The 18,501-nt window shown below is 44.5% G+C and overlaps 1 protein-coding gene across 1 annotated transcript; it reads right to left on the reverse strand.

The window, feature by feature from the left end:
• Positions 1–10,200: 10,200 nt before the first annotated feature.
• Positions 10,201–14,077, reverse strand: LOC100191158 (uncharacterized). Its single transcript, NM_001136594.1, has 4 exons — positions 13,984–14,077; positions 11,894–12,038; positions 11,472–11,798; positions 10,201–11,192 (listed from the first exon to the last, which is right to left on the reverse strand). Exons 2-4 carry the CDS (start codon positions 12,035–12,037, stop codon positions 10,551–10,553), a joined length of 1,113 nt encoding a protein of 370 aa, NP_001130066.1. The 5' UTR covers position 12,038; positions 13,984–14,077; the 3' UTR covers positions 10,201–10,550.
• Positions 14,078–18,501: the final 4,424 nt, after the last annotated feature.

Genomic DNA, 18,501 nt, shown 5'->3' on the forward strand with positions numbered 1-18,501 from the left:
CCCCTAAAGATATGCATCAGGTAGTTGAAAGAATTGATTTCGATGCATTCACTTTTAAGGACATAAAGGGGGAAGCATTATACATTTTGATCAAGGCTCATAAATTTTGCAACAAATAACTTAAGCTTTGTATTCTCACAATGAAAAAGATTTAGAATGCTTACAACTACACCATTGATTGTTGTGAAGACCTTATTGTCCAAGTAGGTGTTGTTGTTCTTGATGTTCTTCCTTTTTCATTTGAGTGTCCTCCCTTTGTAGTTGTCTCTTTTTCCTTCCAAACTTATTGAAAATACTTGAGAGAGATGTCAATAGCGCAAGGGAGTGTATGATGAAAGATGATTGCTTTAGATGATTAGCATACATAATTCATCATCCACAAGTCACACAGACATGAAGTAAAATCCTTAACATTAGTGCATTTCATTTGAGAAATATGAGAGAGCACCTTTTAAGCTTTTTAATAATCATTGGAGATTTTACTTTATCATATTGAATTTAGTTAATCATTACTTGGAAGTAAAACAATATGATAACATATATATAGATATCGCAAAGGCATTAAATAGATTCTAATGGACATGAGCATTAAGAAAATGATATTTGAAAGCACACTTAGTTAATTTCGGTCCAATAGCGAATCTATTCCTCACAAGGGTAGAATATGATAATTTAGATTAAATACCCATTGAGATGGGAACCAAACTTAAGAGAATGAGTTCCCATACCTTTGCTTTTACCTTTCTTCCTTTGGGTGAAGATCAACCCATGAGGCTTGTGCACTTTCTTTCTTGTAGATTTTCATAATTTGAACTTAAGAGAAATGTTAGTAGCAACACAAGCACTAGTTTCCTTTTAGTAATCATTTTGATAGGGAATGAAAAGGTGAATTACTAAAGCATGGAAACTTTATAATATGAACTAGATTATTCCATGAAGTATGCCTAGTTTTAACTCATAAAACAAGCATGGTTAAATTCTTGAGACTTAAGGGAATAAATCTAATTCATGACATGGAGAGCGATAAATGTAGAAGAATCATATCCAATTAAGCAATAAGAGATACAACATGAATTATTGGATAGAATTTCCTAGACATGATGAGATACGCATTTCCATAGAGAAACTTATTCTCTACAAGTGAGACTACTTAAATTACTTTAGATAAAAACATCAGTCTCACTTTTCTAGTTATAGAGAGAACTTTCCTTTTATAAGTGTCCTAAGTATTTGAATTCCTTACATGACACCTTATTCTTTTAAGAACATGAAATATCTCTCTATATCTAGAACATGGCAATAATAATTAATGTAAAAACATGCCATGAAAAATTGCAACAATTTAAAACATGTAGATTGTCATAATATAGAATTGATAAATACACAATCTACCATATGAAAGGAATTTCTTCAAAGAATGATGACATAATTTTAAAACATCCTTAAGTGCTTTCTATTTCTATGTGACTACACAAGACACATGACAAATTAAGATAATTGCACTTAAGAATATAAATGTTACCATCCTTTGACTTTCCTCCATGTTGTAGGCTTTGAAATTCCGCACATGATAATTCTTTAATTCCTACAACATCAATATCTTCCCCGAGATGATATGGGTTTTGAATAACATATTGAAACAACCTTGGGTCAATCTTGAATATGTAGATCATTTGAAGATTGATAGCTTGAGTTGATAAGAATTGAATTAACTTCCTCAAACACCCCAAAGGTTCATATCATCTCCTTCTCCTACAAATCTTGTCAAGCACATTTTGGTACCCATCGCTTGATGGGTCCGTTAAGGTTAGTAAACAAAGATCTAGGAACCCAAGTGTCCTTTGTGCTAGCGTTTGGTAAACTTGTTACCTTTCTAGCACAAGTTGCAATTTTGGGTTGCCTAGTTACATGAAAATTAATTGACAAGCTAGGAGTGGAATTGTTACCAATGGGACAATCCTTGCATTGATGTCCCTTTCTTCGGCATGTGTAGCATAGGCGTTTTTCAAGTTTTGAAGTTTTCTTCTTTCCTTGCTTGTTGCCTGCTACATGGTTAGTAAAAACTTTCTTTTCTAACCCTATGCCTTTTTGTTTTAAATGGGGACAAGATCTAAGCAAGTGTCCTTTCTTAGAGCATTTAAAACAAAGTCTATCATCCTTGTTAATAATCAAGCCATTAATATAGGGACATGACCTAATCAAGTGCCCCATTTCAAAGCATTCACTACACCTCTTAATGTGAAGTGTGGCTTGATCATTACCTTGAATGTTACCTTTTGTGGAGGCGTGGTTGAGGCTTTTGGAGGAGGTGTTGAATTTCATTTTTTGTTTCCTCCTCATGGCAATCCTCAAATCCTTGACATTTTCTTCAAGGGATGTAGTGCATGCCACGGTTGTTCCCGTCTCAAGCTTCTTCACCATGTGATCACGGTTATCTTGAGAAGGTTGGGCAATGCATTTCCCTTTTAGTTGTGTCAAGCTCTTCTTTAGCCTCTCATTTTCTTCTTTGAGCTTTTGATATGAATCATCATTTGTTCCTGCAAATTCTTGCTCAAAGGAAGATTTGCTTGTTGACAAACAACAAGCATTAGCACATGGTAATATAGTATCAATTTGAATACATGTGCATGAGTGAGGTTGTTGGGATTTTAAATTTTCTATCACAACCTCATGAGCAATGTTTAATATGATATGATCATCTATAAGATTTTCATGAGAACATAGAAGCATATCATATTTATTTTGAAAAGCTAGATTTTCAACTTTTAGCTTTTCTATTTGGTCCTTAAGCAAGGTATTCCTATTTACTAATTGAGCGATACAATGTAAAGCGTTATCTTGCTCAATTGAAATAGTTTCATACCTTTGGACCAAATCAACATGAGAGCACTTTAGCTCCTCATGTTCTTTAGTCAACTCGTCAAAGTGTTGCATCTTTATGGAGAGAATATCTTCTAGCCTTTGACGAGCTTCGCTTTGTTCTCTCGCTCTTTCTAGAAGTTTGAGCATGACCGCCTTATCTTCTTGGCTTAGGCGAGCGTAGAGATGCACAAAGCTTCTTTCTTCCTCCTCATCCTCGTTTGTGCTTCCGCTATCATTTTCATTAGCTACACAACACATGTGGGAATCGAAATGGGAAGACAAACCTTTTGGAGAGGTGGATTCATCGTTTGGTCTCCATCGTTCATTTTCTCCTTCTTCCTTGCAAGGGTTAGTATCACAAAAACTAAAGGAAGTTGAGGCATTAAATGAACTATTATGTTTGGACTCATCAAACTTGATTTTAATTCTAGTCCAAATATCATGCGCATCGGGAATGGATTCGTCATAGTTTGATATGAAGGCACGATAATCTTCTTTGCTAAGAGAATTGTTTAAGATGTCAAAAGCTAGGTAGTTTAAGCGATAACATCTTTGATCCTCCTCGGAATTAATTTTTCCATTAAAACTAGAGGGGAAAATACTCTTGTCAATAATTTGTTCTAATTGAGGATGTATGGTTCTAAAGGCATTTATCACATTAGTAGACCATGAATCATAATTAGAACAATCATCAAATAATATCTCAAGAGTTACCTCCTTTTGAGTTGCGTTCGTTGGAGGAGTCTTCTTGTTCTTTTGGGATCTTCTACGAGCCATCACTTCGAGTTGTTAGACTCAAGATGAAGTGCCTAGCTCTGATACCAATTGAAAGTCGCCTAGAGGGGGGGTGGATAGGCGAAACCTGAAAATTAAAACTTTATCCCCCAACTAGATCCTTTGATTAGTGGTTAGAACAAGATGAACAATTATCGGAGTATAAAAACTAAGTTCTTGCTGGTAAAGAGTATAGCTTTCAAATAAAGCGGAAGTGATAAATCAATACAACTAATAATTCTATGATAACAAAGCAAGAAAGCTTAGATGAAAAAGAGCACTAACTCAAGTTCTTTTCTTGCGGAGTGTTGCTTCACTTAAATGAGATTTTAACTTGAAGCAACACCAAATGATATGAGCAAAGAATAGTGCAAGAGAACTTAGAGTAAGGGAAAGCAAACAAATCACAAGCAAAAGCACAATGAACACGGGTGATTTGTTTTACCGAGGTTCGGCCCTCGAAGGCCTAGTCCCCGTTGAGGAGTCCACTTAAGGACGGGTCTTTTTCAACCCTTTCCCTCTCTCCCGATCACACAAGGATCGGCGAGCTCTTCTTCTTCTCAAGGATCACTCTCGATCCCACAAGGACCACCACAATCTTTGGTGTCTCTTGCTAGCTTTTACAAGCCTCCAACACTTTGGAGGAAGTTTGAATGGGAGTCAAAACTCCACGCGCAAATGAACACAAAGATGAAGCATACACTATCTCTCAATGAATCTCACAAGGCACTAGGGCTAAACTCAATTGAGTAGCTCTCAATTGCTCGCTCTCTCTTTTGTGGCACTTGTGTTGGTTGTAGTGGGCTAGATCTTGTGTATAGGATGTATCAATGAATATATGTGGTTGGGAGGGCTTGAGTATGTCAACTAGATGACTTGGAATGTTGCTTGGACTCCCACCCCTTGAAGTGGCCGGTTGGGGTGGTATTTATAGCCACCATCCAAAAACTAGCCGTTGATGAAGTCTGCTGGCGATGGGCGCACCGGACAGTCCGGTGCACACCGGACATGTCCGGTGCCCCAGCCACGTCATCCTATCCGTTGGGGTTGGAGCTGGTCGACCGTTGGAGGCTTTGTCCTCATGTGGCACCGGACAGTCCGGTGCACACCGGACAGTCCGGTGCCTCTCTGATCCTCTGCTCTGACTCCTGCCGCGTGTACTGTTCTGCACTGTTTACTGTCAGAGTCGACCGTTGGGCACAGATGACCGTTGCTCCGCTGGCACACCGGACAGTCCGGTGCACACCGGACAGTCCGGTGAATTTTAGCGGAGCAGTCTTCGTGAAATCCCGAGGCTGCCGAGTTCCTGAGGCCGCGTTCCGTTGGAGCACCGGACACTGTCCGGTGTACACCGGACAGTCCGGTGAATTATAGCGCGCCGGCCCCAGACTTTCCCGAAGGTGGCGAGTTTGAGTCTGAGTTCCCTGGTGCACCGGACAGGTACTGTTCACTGTCCGGTGGCACACCGGACAGTCCGGTGCGCCAGACCAGGGGTGCCTTCGGTTGCCCCTTTGCTCCTTTCTTTTGACTTTTGTCTTGTTCTTTTTATTGGTTTTATGTTGAGTCTTGGGCACCTGTAGAACATATAATCTAGAGCAAACTAATTAGTCCAATTGTTTGTGTTGGACATTCAATCACCAAAATCATTTAGGAAAAGGTTTAAAGCCTATTTCCCTTTCACCGGCCCATCAGGCCCGGCCCAAATGTACACCTATACTCCTCTCCCTCATATTTGTGTTGGACACCAAAATGAGCGGACGGTCCGGCCCATGGGCCCGGACGGTCCGCGTGTCCCGAGATTAGATTAACCCGGATGTTTATCCTTATCTCGTGCGTGGTTATCCATCTAATCACGTGGGAGTTTGTTGGCTATCTCTTAGGAAAAGGTCCAGACCTCCTCCCCTATAAATATAAAGGGGTACGGCCGATTGAGAACCCCCGAACACATTCCAATCGAACCAATTACCTTATTTACTTTTCCTGCCCTAGGAGTAGATGTAGCATAGTTCTAGTTGTAGCCTTCCGCATATCCGCCTCCACCCCTAGTCGACTCTACGTCGTCTAGATCCGTCTTGGGTGGCCTGCCGATCCCAAGACGACCCTAGGATCTCACCCTCTCGGGGGCAAGATCTAGTTGTCCATCCAATACCTCTTCCTCGATTTGATCTCTTAATTCCTAGGCGACTCCACGTCGTCTGGGACGCCCCGGGTGACCTGTCGACCCGGAGCACCTTAAGATCTTTTCCCCCCAGGGGACGAGATCTAGATTCCAGCAAGGAGGAGGAAGACGACCCTGTCGCCAGGTCGCGGACCGTCCGACCCAGAGCTGCGGACCGTCCGGTGTGACGCAGGGAAGACACCGCTCCTGCGCCCAGGTCGCGGACCGTCCGGCCCAAGGCCGCGGACCGTCCGGCCCAAGGCCGCGGACCGTCCGCGCCGTCGCAGAGGGCACTACCAGGCGATCCGGCGACCTGTCGCAGGCCGCCACTACTGTTCACCTTGCAGAGCCGAACCCAAGGTATTGCTCATCACGAGAAGGTCCTAGGGTTCGTTGCTATTTGGTCCCAAATAGGTGGTGACCATCATAGTGGTGTTGCCCCACATTTAGGATAACCACTTTATTTGACCCTACATCATCTAAAGGTGTCAAGTACCGCCAAGCGGTTCATTATAGTGTTTGGTGACCAAAAAGGCACCAACATACTTTTGGCGACTCCGCTGGGGACGAAAAATCGGATCTATCAAATCCGATCCATTAGATCAGATCTATTAAATTAGACCTATCAGATCGGTCGCAATGGCCAATCCCAAAGATCACAACAATGTCGTCCTAGACATTAACACAAGGCTGACTAACTCGCCGGCCAATGAGGATGAGAAATTAGAAGACCACATGAAAAGGCTGGACGAGGAATTCCAACGACAACAGGCTCAGATAAGCAAGGTGGCAAAAAAGTGGTACCTCTCGCACTTCAAGGTAGATCACCACCAGAAGGTCGTCAAGAAGAGGGAAGTAAAGTACGATTCACTGTCAGCCTTGCTGCATCAACTCCCCATTGTAAGTAACACCACGCCATTAGCCGATATTCAATCTGTTAAAATTTCTTTTGATAATCAGATTAAAATTATAATGGAGGATATAGAGAATATGACGCATGCATTAGAAAATACTCATACACCTGATTTTTTGTCGCATAAATTGGGCACTAAAATAACTGCGTCAAAAACATCGGCGACAAATGAGGCTTCTCAGTCCCAACCATATTTTGGTATGCCGATGGACTCATATCCAGGACGACCGTCACCACCATCTTCGCTAAATGGTGAGTCAACTCTGAGCACGGCCGGACCGTCCGCACACAATCGCGGACCGTCCGGCCCTCTGTCAGACCGTCCGACACCCTACGCCGGACGGTCCGGAGTTACACAGAGCCCACCACAAGGGTCACAGGTGTTGCCTGACGTGACCGGACAGTCCGGGGATAGTACCGGACCGTCCGGTCCACTCGCAGACCGTCTGACTACGCAGGTCGGACCGTCCGGAGCACCAGAAGTCACCTGTGATCCACCTAGTGCGGAAGGCCGGCATAAATATAACCGGCCACCCAAGCCCCAAGAACCAAAAAAGCCACACGTCCCTAAGCTTGTTTGGCCCACTAAGGCCAAACCTTCTGTTCGCTCTCACCCGCACTCGACACAGAAGGAAAAGGTTAAGTTCACATTTAATATTACTAAATGTGATAAAATATTTGATGAGTTGCTTAAACATGGTAATATTAAATTGTCACATGTAATTCCTCCGGTTGAACAATTAAAAGGGCGTGTTTATTGCAAATGGCATGGCTCCTTTCTCCATAACACCAATGATTGTGCCGTCTTCCGTCGGCAAATACAATCGGCTATAAACGAAGGCCGGTTGAGGTTTCAAAAAGAGGTGAAAATTGACAGACCACCTGTTCCTGTCACCACATTAGAGCCAACGAGCAAAAAGGCCATAATTCGGCCTTGTGCGGCCGATAAAAGTAAAAATAAAAATATCGTCATTGGTGATCCTCACATACCAAATATGTCACGCAGAATGGTTACTCTGAAGGCTCCGGACAAAAGAAAGACCGGAGGCACCGGGGGGCAAGCACGATCGGACATCCGATCACGGTCACCTGTCCTGCGTACGCCGGACGATCCGGGTACTAAGGTCGAACAGTCCGAGACAGGCGCGGACAGTCCGGCTATGATGGCCGGACGGTTCGCAGATGGTCAGAAGCAGCAACCTCAGACCATCGGACCACAACGTTCCAACACAAGTGTTAGGAAACAAAACACTACTAAGACGTCTGGACGACTCAGAAGAGTCGGCCCTACTTTTGGTCAGTTGCTTGCCAAATATATGAAGAAGGCCGTTCCACACAACCGGCCAATAAAACAAACGAAGTCAAAAGGGCGACCTGTGCGAAAGCAAAAGCCGACTAAACGGACCCAAAGGGTAGCACAACCAAGATCGCCTTGTCATCCTCCTCCAGGGATAGCATGGTGCGTCCCGTTCTATCCATCGTCGATGTGTTGTCCTGCTCATGTGTGGGGTGGTACGACGATGAATTCGTATTACTGGCCCAATCCGTTTACTTATTTGGGCTGGGGGGCACCACAAGTTTTTGCCTATTGACAGGTTGATCAAGTAGACATGGCCGAAGAGGATGCGATCCGAAACGGCCTCTGTGCATTAAAGTCCCATCAAGTATTTATATTATCTGATCGCAAGAGCCGATGACTTGCATCGAACAGAGTCCTTACTTCGGGAACAAAACCTCATGAGGTCAATTGTTTCCGAAGTTTTCGCTGATGCTTTTGGTTCGCCATGCTCCACCAAAAGGCAGGGGGGCATATGTTGGACACCAAAATGAGCGGACGGTCCGGCCCATGGGCCCGGACGGTCCACGTGTCCCGAGATTAGATTAACCCGGATGTTTATCCTTATCTCGTGCGTGGTTATCCATCTAATCACGTGGGAGTTTGTTGGCTATCTCTTAGGAAAAGGTCCAGACCTCCTCCCCTATAAATATAAAGGGGTACGACCGATTGAGAACCCCCGAACACATTCCAATCGAACCAATTACCTTATTTACTTTTCCTGCCCTAGGAGTAGATGTAGCATAGTTCTAGTTGTAGCCTTCCGCATATCCGCCTCCACCCCTAGTCGACTCTACGTCGTCTAGATCCGTCTTAGGTGGCCTGCCGATCCCAAGACGACCCTAGGATCTCACCCTCTCGGGGGCAAGATCTAGTTGTCCATCCAAGACCTCTTCCTCGATTTGATCTCTTAATTCCTAGGCGACTCCACGTCGTCTGGGACGCCCCGGGTGACCTGTCGACCCGGAGCACCTTAAGATCTTTTCCCCCCAGGGGACGAGATCTAGATTCCAGCAAGGAGGAGGAAGACGACCTTGTCGCCAGGTCGCGGACCGTCCGACCCAGAGCTGCGGACCGTCCGGTGTGACGCAGGGAAGACACCGCTCCTGCGCCCAGGTCGCGGACCGTCCGGCCCAAGGCCGCGGACCGTCCGCGCCGTCGCAGAGGGCACTACCAGGCGATCCGGCGACCTGTCGCAGGCCGCCACTACTGTTCACCTTGCAGAGCCGAACCCAAGGTATTGCTCATCACGAGAAGGTCCTAGGGTTCGTTGCTATTTGGTCCCAAATAGGTGGTGACCATCATAGTGGTGTTGCCCCACATTTAGGATAACCACTTTATTTGACCCTACATCATCTAAAGGTGCCAAGTTCCGCCAAGCGGTTCATTATAGTGTTTGGTGACAAAAAAGGCACCAACAATTTGATAGGTTGCATTACTCTCCAATCTATTTTTCAACGTATCGGATCATTTATAGACTACTGACGACTGTACAGATTACGTCACATGTCATATTCAGAGAGTATCCATCATGATTCACTCTTAAAACTTTTTAGCCTACTCTTAATAATCAGTTTTTGGGGTAAAATTTTTAACATCCTTTTCGAGTTGCTCTTATGCAGACGCGAGTATGCATCCGGACGGGCCTGACGCCAACAGCTGGTGGTACTGGTAGTCACATATACAGTACTGGTAAGACAAGTGTAGCTGCTCATGGTCATGGGAGTAGTTCCCTGTATGTTGCGATTGGAGGGAGGGAGGGAGGGTTACCGGAGCAAAGTGTCACCGTCACATCGAGGAGGAGGAAAGAAAGGTTCAGACACAACGCAACCCATATTTCCAAGGTATAAGCGTAATCCACCTGTTACAAAATAACACAGGAAAGATTCAGAGGAGACCTGAGCACGCAACAGACAGAAGAAAGAGCCCCATGATAATGGAAGGAAATTCAGAAGTGCAGCAGAACGACAGCGCTGCTCTGGTTGCACCATTCTTTGCATCTTGCTTTCTCAAGTTTGAGTGTTTAGTATATACCAGTATTGGCCAGTCGCAAGCAAATGATCAGGTATTTCACTGCCTACACGTGAACGTGATGCCTTGAACTAAAATATAGACATGAACAGAGGGCAGCATTCTCACAGTGCAGAAGAACTATATGTTATTTCAGGGTCGAGACATGTGCCTCATTTCATAACTCCAAACATTAAATGGCACACACATGGTAACATACAGCTTCAACTGATCAAATGATGTGACAGCTTCAGCTGCTTTACAGAAGCGAGAAACGCCACCACACATTAACAAAAAGAAAGAAATGCAGCAGCATCAATACATCAATCTCGACCATAGCAACACAGCAAACAGTGGGGTAGCACCTCTTATTCTACTTATCGCACACGGGCAGCTCAGTTTTCTGGGACACACAAGGCAATTACATGGCACTATAAGATAAACTGGTTCATGTATAATCTCTTCACAGGTGTGCGTGAATCACATGCTTAACACAATCAGAAGCACACGCTTGGGGTTGGTGCAGGAGAACCCCTAGCAGTTGAGCCTGTTATCTTCGTCGCAAGAGGGTCCCATGCCTTGCCTTCAGTGTCGCTGCAATGCCCATTCTTGTTTGGATACATAGCAGTGTGCGTTGAAGAATCACCAGTACCATTTGCCGCCTGATTCCTTAGACGGATGCGCTCAGCCCTTGACCCAATTGTCTGGCCAACAATGGAGGCTGCTATGGTGAATGCCATCGCAGTCCTGGGCATCACAACAGACTTCCTCAGCATTGCAATGAACGGAACAGCGGCATGGACAGCTGCAAACCACTGAGGAGAGAACTTCTTGGTGTGCTCCCGCCACACCCCAAGAGGGATGTTTGCTGCCATCCCCAGTAGTGCAATGGCTACCATCTTTGAGGGCAGGGGCTGTGGTCGGAGGGATTTCACAAGCGCAGTTCGCGCAAGGGCAGCTCGGACAGCAACCACAGCAGGTGGGCACTTCAGCTTCATACCAGCTGGTGGCTGTAAGGCCTTGGCAACGAGGGGCAAAACACCACTCATTGCCCGGTAAGACCGCGCAAGTGGGCACTGGCCATTTTCCAACCACTCATCGCTGAATGCCTCATGTGATGGTGGGTTGACTCCTTTTTGCTGGGAAAAAACCATGGAAGAGAACACTGAGTCAATAAGTTAAAGCAAGCAGAATGAGATAGCTATGGTTTTCTGATCAACAACACTCGCCTTTGGATATAGCAATGTAATGGATAGCTAGCAATGTTCTGAGTTGGATGGAATGTAAAATAATTAACATTACACATTGAAACTTGGGTTGATAATAGGATGGCAAGAATCAAATAACATGGTCATAAAGTATCGGCAGATGCAAATGGAATGAGACATATAATGAAGAAAAGCAGTGTCGGGACACACTTTCATGGAAGACTGATCTGGTGTCTTGGGCTTCTGGTGGGACTGATCTAGATTGTTGGGTTTCTTGTTCTGCCTTTTGCCCTTGCCGTTGAAAAAGCCAAAACCAAATGGTCCAAATGCTGATAGACTTATTGTGGCTGCTCTAGCAGCCAATGGATTAAACGGCAGAGCAGGTTCAGTCCTGACATCAATGCTCTCATTGTGGTTTTCATCAGATACATATGATCTTTCTGAAAGGGGAACTATTCCATCTCGGCCATGGAAAAGCTTGAATGCAGACTCAAAGCCTGACCCTTCCTCAAAAATTGGACCCTTGCCTCCTTGAGCCTGCACAAAAGCACGTATTGTCAAGGAACAATGAACTGATGACATTAGTCGCTGCTAGACGCCTAGAACAAAAGGTCATAGGAAGCAGATCTTACAGCTACTGGCAAAGCAGAAGCGAGGGAAAAGGTTGTAGCTCCATTGATATTCCTCAGGAATGGGCATTTCTCAACATCCGGGTGTCCGAAAAGGTTCTGCGGTGATACTGATTCACTGAGAAAGCTGCCAAAAAACATTTCCATCCTGGCAACAGCAAAATCAGATGCACATTAGCAAGTAATGACCTAGCAGGATGTATTTGATCTTGAATGACGAACATCAACACATATATACATATCTGTGATGCCCTGATACTACAAGTAGTTGAATGCCTCAAAGAAACATAGAGGGCCAGGAAGATAACATGCATGATTAAACATAACCATTTTGTCACCTGATAATTGAAAGAACTCCAACCGCTTCGCAACACACAAACAAATGAAATACGAAGAACTGGAAAATTAATTAGTATTTAATAAAGGTTTGTAGGTGTGCATGCAAGTAGCATACATTAGTTTTACTCTAGATAGTAGAAAAGGAAATACAGAGATGTTCAAGAAAAAAAAGAAAACACCCTTGTTTTATCATTAACTTTGATTCTTAAGTATTTTATATTAACTATATAACAATTTTGTCAAGAACACGAGAAACATCACGATAGAACTGGTTGTAACCACATTTTGTGGTACTGGCCATATAACGTGAAATGTCCTAGGAACACTCAGTCAGAGGCATGCTAGATGAATACACACAGATCTGCACGATATGCATTAATAACTTCCTGGAACTTAAGGTCATTATCTAGATGGACAGACGACACATAAACCTTTTTATGCATATAAATAAATCTGATAGGATATAAAGACAGCCTATCATAGTGTAATTTTAAACAATGCAATGCTATTTTGCAAACACATTATGGCATTGTGATTTAAACACTTCAATGCAATTTCATGAACAGGCACGCTACTATTATCTACAAACAAATAAATCAGCACCAACGAAAGCCCTGGAGCTGTTACTGCGAAGTGAATACATGCTGCCACTTGGTAGTAAAGGGAATAAGTCCATGTTCGTGCTAAGAGGATTTCCTAGAGCTGGTCACTTATAGCTCTAAGAAATCCTAGATCTAGAGATGTAGACATGCTAAGTGAATCTTGACTCATACTAATTTCATGTATATTATAGATTAAAATAAATAAATTTAAATCACTTCAATTTAGTCTATAAACGACAAACCCAGCATAGATCTCAGAGCTAGAGCTATGCTAAATGGGCCCTAAGTCCGTAACAGTTTGTGAAGCACCTAGTGTTACCATATAATATGACAGAATTGATGTATGCTTTAGGCATGATGAGCCACAAAAGTGTAACCATGGATTTATTTGCTATTTCAGTTCCTGCATGGATGGTCTTATTTAGACAGTGCAAAATGCACGCAGTCCTACACAGGAGTTTGATACAGATTATGCTGATACATTTGCTGTATCATTGTGATGCTTCAAGCCAATGTATTCTATCTCCCTTCTAATCCTTCTCTTTGGCGCCTTATCCCTAATCTGTTGATCCTCGTCAATTTTGCAGCAAGAGATGTCTTGTATGAGCATTCTCCGCAGTGTCAGCATGCCATCCTGACAAATCAGGAGCTAGAACCCCGAAGCTAAACATGACAAACCACGCGCAACAGGTTACCTTCAGACTCGTGTAAGGATAACAAGGCGTGCCCGTGCCCTTGTCCAATATTGATCGGGAAAAAAACGCAATCGCATAGCTAACCCCATTCCACATGCTCCAAGTCCCACCCCGGAGTCAAGCAGATCTCTCAATTGCTTAGCATCTCGCGAACCAGCAATTCCCCCAATAAATTCGGTACGAAAAAACAACTAGATCTGCCCCGTGCGAAATCGAGACAATCGGAGCCCGCTTGCCAAATACGCCAATCGATCCCAGATCATATCAATTCAGGCCTTCTGGATCCCCACGGATCAATCAATCAGGGAAACCGCCACGAGGAGCATCGTGGATGTTGGGGGGGGGGGGGGGGGGGGGGGGGGGGGGGGAGGGTCTAATTCACAGCGACGAGAGGAGCTAAGGCGAGAGAAAAGATCAGGAAAAAAGGGAAGAGGGAGGGCGTGTGGAGAGCAGTTACCTCGCCGAGTTCTTGGAGCGCAAGAAGTCCGACCGGCTGGTGGAGACGAATGCGAGAGGGAGGAAAGGGGAATCAAGGAGTGGTTGGGTACTTGTTGTGTCGTGTGGTCAGCATTCGGGCGTCGTGCGGCCGGCATACGCATATACCGCTCTCGCTCTGCGCCACGCGACGTGACGGTGACGCGTCCACGCCGCCGTCACACCTAACCTACCACGAGTCCACGACTATTCCATGAAAGCGTCTCGCTGCCGGGCCGGGCTTGTAATTGGCAACAAAAAAAAAAGGCCATTGGACCTGCCTACCCAGCACCAACTCAGATTCGAGCTTGCTTTGCGCACTGGACGACACTGAGTCGGTTTACAAAACTAGTAAAAACCGTCGGTAAACCGGTCGGTTTACCGAAACCGTCAGGGTATAGTTTCGATAAACCACCGATTTTTTTTTTCAAAATTCATTATAAATTCAAAAAAATAAAAAAAAACTGAAAACCGTTGGTAAACCGTTTTCTGTAACCGGTAAATCGTTATTTGAGACCGGTAAACCACTAATTTTTGCCGAAAAATCTTAATGCCAAAACTGAGTATTTTGTGGTCAGTTTAGACATATTAGTCTTGTTTACTGTTATATGTTATATGTGAAGATGTTATATATTATATGTGAAGATAAATCCGTAGCTCAAGTCCAGTTTATGCATTTAGTGGTCAATTTCGGTTTCATTTCCTGACCAAGATGGAATCCGTAGATCAAGTAGCTTCGGTTCTTCTAATAACTATCCATCTAGACAAGACTCAATCTAGAACCCTTAGCTCTAGTTCTTCTATATGTCTCCCTAAGATTTGCTGATCATGAGAAAATCAACACTTGGTGAGGTGCACATGCAATACACAAACAACGAACACATATACCTATATTTTTTTGCTTTGTGGATAGATATTTATTTGTCCTTTTTGTATTCTCGCTAATGTATCTCATATATTTTGTATAGATCACAATCACTATAACAGATTGGAACAATATCACGATCCTTCCAACATGCTTGAGTACTATCACTATGACTCGAGATAAAACATGTGAGTATTGTGAAATAAGTCGACCTATGTGTCGTTGCCTTGTTGGAGAGTTGTAAAAAAACTTGTATTTGAGTATTGCGAAGTTCAATGGTTGTTTGTTGCATGAGAATTGAAGTTTGTGGTTGTATATGTATGTTATATGTTATTTTGGTGAACACATGTCGTGTGGATCAATTAATATTTACTGTGCAATGTGAATTGAGCAAACTACAAATAAATCTTGTCAAAAATTTTCATTTTTTCTGTAAAAAACAGCAAAAACCGGTTCGTTTCGCGATTAACCAACGGTTTAGAGCGGTTTTTCGCCGGTAAACCGGTTCGAATTCAAAATGATTTGAATTGGTCAAACCGGTTGGTTTTTACCGGTTTACCGTTGGTAAGCCATTACCGGTGGGCAGCGTTTTTTGCATAGGAAACGGTTTTGTAAACCCTGAACACGACACGAAAGGCCATACAATTTAGACAAAAGTCATTGTACAATTAGGTTTCTCATGTAATTATGGTACAATTAAATTATTACAAGTTATAAATTTTACACCACCGTTATGTTGAATTTTAAGTTCTACTTGATTCAATACCAGGAGAAGTAAAAAAAGATAAAAATCCATCATTTTATTTTCCCATAATTTGACCATTGTTCCACTATTTTTTTATACAACTACGACAAGATAAATGCGACATAAACACATGTGTTTATACTTGATACATATATGTACATAGGTGTGGGAATGGGCTCTAAACTTTACACTATAAAAATCTAAAGATCAGATCGAACTGAGATTGGACTCTATTTCAATTAAATCTTGAACTAAAATTTATTAAAGGCTTAAATAAATCGTGAAGAAATATTTGGATCCTGGTCCATTAGTACCTCTAGATACACAAGTAAAGAGGTGTTCTCGTAACTAAACTTTAGTCAGTATCACATTAGATGTTTAAACGTCAATATAGTGTAAAACTAGTTGCGGGGGCGTGTTTTAACCTACACCTCAGAATTTTGGCCCACTGTCCACAAAAAAATCTAGAGCGGCTCAAAGCAACCTCAATGGTCGTTCAACACGACCATCGCGCGCATGCACGCTCTCACCTTAGAATTTGTGGCCACCCTGCCTCGAAAATTCTAGGGGTCTGAAGAGAGAGAGAGAGAGAGAGAGAGAGAGAGAGAGAGAGAGAGAGATAAACAGTACCACGAGGCTTTGTAGGCTTTGGCAGATGTTTCCTTAGTCGCATTATTTGCCAAGACTTCCTTTGATAGGGAATTCAGTAGGTAAGCCAACGCTTGATGATGGTCTTGTATGACCCATGTCGCATACTCTGGATTTAGTACGTACAACCTCCGTCTTCTTGACTTACTTAATGACAGTGGTGGTCGTCTCGAGTGGCGGGGCTTGATCTTACCGTCAAGATATTAGTGCGATAATTGCGCGGCTCGCAACACCGGCCGGGATGAAAACGCTTCCGCTGCAACGGGTTACGCCGCGTGCGAGAACAGCTGGCAATCATGGAAAAAGGATGCTTATCGTTCTCCACTAATAAACAGTAGCGACGTGGGGAGCAAGGTGAATGAATGTGAAAAGGAGTGAAGCTAAACTCTGACGAAACTCTCAGGTCTCTCTCTCTCGACGACAGCCGACAGGTGCATGCACGTAGCGGTAGAAGCGCTCTCAGGTCTCTCTCGTCAAGTTAACATTCCGCCATCAGGGATCAGGAGTCATCGTCGATCATCGGCAGGCACATACGTACACACATGCTGTTGACTGTCTCGGTAACTCGCTGTCGATCACCACGAAAACGGCTAGCTAGAGTAGTGTGTAAATGTGTAATATATAAAGGAAACATATATCTAACAAAAACCAACCATTCCATGTAACCGTGCAAACTTATAATCTAAACCACATGATATTGATACAAGAGAGCGTGTGAGAGTGAATAATTTTGGACTTAACCACCTGCTCCTAATTATACTTTTGCAAATATCTCCTCTCATTCTTCCCTCGCGCCTCCTTAGATCAACATTATGTGAGTCATATTAAAAGTTTGCGTAGTTGTACAGTGGGGTTAGTTTGCATGAGACGTGTTTCCATGTATATAAAAGGCAAAGTGAGGCCGTGAATGTTCCCGTCGTAGCCATCGAGCCGAGAGACGGCATGCATGCATTGACCCGTGTGAAACCGCTTCTGTGAGCTAGCTAGCTTCAGGGGTGTTGCGCACGTTCCACATCGATCGCTTCCCCCCTAGTCCAAATCACCGGATGGATGGATGTGCTTTCCATTCCACCTGCGCTAGCTAGCTCTTGACTTCCATGGATCGGCCGGCCGGAACAACAGCGGTCGCTGTCTGCAGCATGTACACGTGTACGTCTCATTTTACTAACTGCTACTGCCAGCACCAGTACAGCTCTATGCATCTTTGGATCCCGTGGATCGTCGTGTGTCTCTAGAGCAAAAGCAAACGGCAAAGTATATACGTGCTGCTAGCTGCTCCCGCCTTGGAGATCCACCGCAGGAAGACTATTCGTGCGGAAGACTAGGCAGGAATAGTGTGGTTGGTGGCACAATGCAATGCAACATTGCAACTACGACGTACTAGCTAGGACCCGCCGCAGCATGCATGCATGAGTCTTGCAGCCGACGGCGGGTAGTAAGGTGGTTCCGTCGTTCTATACTTCTATCTGCAGACTGCAGTGCGCGCGAACGAAGTCCAGCTTTTGGGTGGGGCACCGGATTTCAAGACGTGATAGTACATAGCTCGCTTGTGCTGACCAACGACATGACACTGCCTGAATCATGCGTTTTTTTTTTTCTTCTTTGGTTTCGAGAGCCTTTCAAATCCAAACAGCTATGCGTTGACGCCTTTTCGTAGCGCCAAACACTCAACAAGAACAGTGGCGGTGCCTTCTGCACAGGGGCGGACGGTCAGCGTGCAGGGGCCGGACAGTCCGCGACATGGTGCGAGGCGGCGGTGCTCTCTGCACAGGCGCGGACGGTCCACGTGCAGGGACCGGACGGTCCGCGACCTGGTGCGAGGCTAGGGCTTCTCTGCCTGACGGCCGGACGGTCCGCGCCCTGGGGCCGGACGGTCCGCGCGTATGCGGAGGCGGCGGGAGTCGTCGTCGGCGGCCTCAATCTCGCTCCCGGGAGGGACCCCGTCGGGGAGGAGAGATCCTAGGTGATGTCTAGGCTCGGCAGGCCGACCTAGACTCCTCTAATCGACATAGAGTCGAGGAGAGGCAGAGAATTTGGAGATCGAAGGGCTAAACCTAAACTAAACTAGAACTACTCCTAGGATAAAATACGAAATAGAAGTTGTATTGATTCAATTGTTGATTACAAATCGGCCGTGGACCTTTCTTTTTATAGAGGAGGGGGGCTGGACCCTTTACACGACTGGATTCCGAGCTAATTCCGCAAATCTAGCCAACAAACATAGCACAAAACTCGGAACCCTA

The sequence above is a fragment of the Zea mays genome, chromosome 8 (assembly GCF_902167145.1).
Source record: "Zea mays cultivar B73 chromosome 8, Zm-B73-REFERENCE-NAM-5.0, whole genome shotgun sequence".
Taxonomy (NCBI): Eukaryota; Viridiplantae; Streptophyta; class Magnoliopsida; order Poales; family Poaceae; genus Zea; species Zea mays.

Coding starts and splice junctions, on each gene's coding strand:
- LOC100191158 (NM_001136594.1), bottom strand. CDS start 12,037: ATGGAAATGTTTTTTGGCAGCTTTCTCAGTGAATCAGTATCACCGCAG. Junction 11,799..11,893: donor CTTCTGCTTTGCCAGTAGCT/GTAAGATCTGCT, acceptor GCTTTTGTGCAG/GCTCAAGGAGGCAAGGGTCC. Junction 11,193..11,471: donor CAGATCAGTCTTCCATGAAA/GTGTGTCCCGAC, acceptor GTTTTTTCCCAG/CAAAAAGGAGTCAACCCACC.